General features: G+C 38.3%; 1 protein-coding gene across 1 annotated transcript; it reads left to right on the top strand.

Annotated features, from left to right (window-relative positions):
- Positions 1-233: 233 nt before the first annotated feature.
- LOC110578906 (60S ribosomal protein L17-like) lies at positions 234-800 on the top strand. Its single transcript, XM_044914211.1, has one exon. It carries the CDS (start codon positions 246-248, stop codon positions 798-800), a length of 555 nt encoding a protein of 184 aa, XP_044770146.1. The 5' UTR covers positions 234-245.
- The last annotated feature ends 2,233 nt before the right edge of the window (positions 801-3,033 follow it).

Here is a 3,033-nt window from a genome sequence, read left to right as displayed (position 1 = left end):
ATCTGGACACTTTGAGCCCCTGACTTCACTTTCCTAGACAAAAGCTATGTTGATTAGATTGGCAGCTCCTGAAACAACACACCAACACAGCTCTTCAAACTTGATGCAGATTTTGAATTGGACTGTCTCTCATTGACTGTATATCCAACCTTCGGAATGAAGCATTGGAACAAAAAGAATTGGAAAGTTAATTAAGAATGCTTATTTGGGCTCTTCCCCTAAGCGGCCTGAGGTGACCTCTGAAAATGGTTTGCTATTTGCTTGACCCAGAAAACCCTACGAAATCATGTAAATCAAGAGGTTCAAATCTTCGTGTTCACTTTAAGAACACACGTGAAACTGCCCAGGCCATCAAGGGTATGCATATCCAAAAAGCCACCAAGTATCTGAGAGACATCACTTTACAGAAGCAGTGTGTGCCATTCTGTCGCTACAATGGTGGAGTTGGTAGGTGTGCCCAGGCCAAACAGTGGGGCTGGACACAGGGTCGGTGGCCCAAGAAGAGTGCTGAATTTTTACTGCACATGCTTAAAAATGCAGAGAGTAATGCTGAACTTAAGGTTTTAGATGTTGATTCTCTGGTCATTGAGCACATCCAGGTGAACAAAGCCCCCAAGATGCGGCATAGAACGTTCACGGCTCATGGTCGGATTAACCCATACATGAGCTCTCCCTGCCACATTGAGATGATCCTTACTGAAAAAGAGCAGATTGTTCCTAAACCAGAAGAGGAGGTTGCACAGAAGAAAAAGATATCCCAGAAGAAACTGAAGAAACAAAAACTTACGGCCTGGGAGTAAATTCTGCAGAATAAATGCAAATTAAAAAAAAAAAAAGAATGCTTATTTGGGGAAATTATTTCATTTCCCTCATTTTTCAAAGGACAATAAATCTATTTCTAAGAAGGGCATGAGCAGACATGAGTTGGAGTCCCAGCCCTATGGCTTATAGCATGTAGAACTTGTGTTGAGGCACAGAACTTTTCTGAGAGTGTTTTGTCGGCTGAAAAATGCCTACACTAATACCCAGCTCACAGTGTGCTGTGAGAATCAAATGAAGTAACTTGCTTAGCCCAGTGTCTTGTGCTTAACAAATGCTAGAGTCCTTCCTTTGATTCACTGGACCAAAGAACAGAGCAGCTCATTTTGTGAAGCCATAATGTAAGATATTTTTATTTGAAAGGAACCACAGCATCCTGGGACCTTTGTTAGAAATTTTAAAATATTTCACTTCCAGAGCAAAAATCCAAGGTAAAAGAAATGAAATACGGAATTACTTTTGTACACTTTCAACTAATTTTTGTCTACTAATATTCTTTAAGAAATTACTTGATTCCTCTGAGCCATTTCTTACTCTATATTTAGAAAATATTTCAATGCTTCCAACTTTTCCTTTCTGAAAATGTCTACCAAGTTTCTCATCAATGGAATTTATCCAAGTCTGATGTTATCAACGTACTGTGTGAAAAGCCAGTGGAGTACCCTGAGGAAGTACACAGGTTGACAATAGACACAACTGGATTTGAACCTCACCTGTACACTTTCCAGCTATGTGTTCTGAATAATTATACAGTCTAAGCTTCTACCTCCCCATCTACAATATGGTTATCATCATATCTATCTTACAGCTTTATTTTGAGGATTCAATGAGATAAAGTAGCATAGCACCAAGTAAGAAATCACGTTAGCTATAATTATTACCAATAAGCAATTCATAACACATGTGACTGCTCCATGACATACTTACTATGTAGAAGGAAATGTGAGTTTTAATAATACATTATTCATTATTTTGCAAAAGCAAAAAAGTACTTATTCATATAAGGAAAACCACATAGACCATAAACTTGGAATGCAGATTCATTATTTCTAGCATTTATCTTTTAGTTACTACAATGACAGTAACATTTTCTCCCTAATGTGGAAGTCATATATAAGGGACCGACATTTTTTAACACTAAAAATAGGCAGTTTTTTCCCATTACTCAGATAGCTTTCTTTTATTTAAGGTTTTCATTTCATATTTAAACTTGTAGAATAGTAGAGCAACTACAGGTAACAGCGTTATAAAGAAATCTAAAGCATATTCTGATTGATGAATTTAATCAAGCCTGGTTTTCAGAAATAGCTATCAAATTTAGCCTTAGGCTATTGATAACACTGTCCACACCTAGGATTGCCTCACCACCTTATTCCTGTTAGCCAGAGCTGTAGGGAGTCTTATCTAGGAAACAAAGCCCATGAATTTCCGGACCCAAAGTGAAAAGAGATTAACTCTTGTCCTGAAATAAATCACTTCCCTGTGTTTTTACTTCCAGACTTCTAACATTTTCCCTGCAGTTTTGGATATGACCAGAACGGTTACATGTCTGTAACAAAGGTAATTTATTACATTCAGATCCCAAATCAAAATGGGAACCTGCAGGTTGGAATTCTTCCTTGTGACCCACGTGACATTTCTTTTTTAACATAGCTGACAATGACTCTCCTGGTATCTAACATACCTTTGAAGAATGTCTTTAAAGCGTGAGAAGAGGCCCAATGTAAATTAGGTCGTCATTAAGTAATGCAAGAGAAGTACAAATATACACTCCCGTGGCTGCTAATAAAATTGTTAAGTGAGCGGATGTTGTAAGGCTGATTACCAGCATTAATCAGTGGTAAGAGTCTGACGTATTCATTCATTATTTTTTCTCCTTAGAATATGTAAATAGCACATAGGCTGGGACCTTTCTAAGGCAGCGAAGAGTGATTGAGAAAGTGGTGACTTCCTTCTCTTTGCTCCTACCCTCAGGGTGAAAAAGAACTCCTCTCCCACCAGTTAATCATGATGCTGTGGAAATGGACATTTTCTATGCCTCCAATGATCAAGTACCCTGCTCTTTCCAGTCTGTGGCTTTTCTGCATCTCAATAGCTGTGTTATGTTAGGGAACAACTAATTCATGGCCCTTAAATTCCAAGTCATCATAAGACCATCACCTTGGAGTGAAGGAACTGCTTTTGCAGAATCCCTGAGTCACAGTTGTGCATTCA

Source organism: Neomonachus schauinslandi, chromosome 4, assembly GCF_002201575.2.
Source record: "Neomonachus schauinslandi chromosome 4, ASM220157v2, whole genome shotgun sequence".
Taxonomy (NCBI): Eukaryota; Metazoa; Chordata; class Mammalia; order Carnivora; family Phocidae; genus Neomonachus; species Neomonachus schauinslandi.
Note: the sequence above shows the minus strand (reverse complement) of the source record. Positions and strands in the feature narration are given on the sequence as shown.

Coding starts and splice junctions, on each gene's coding strand:
- LOC110578906 (XM_044914211.1), top strand. CDS start 246: ATGGTTTGCTATTTGCTTGACCCAGAAAACCCTACGAAATCATGTAAA.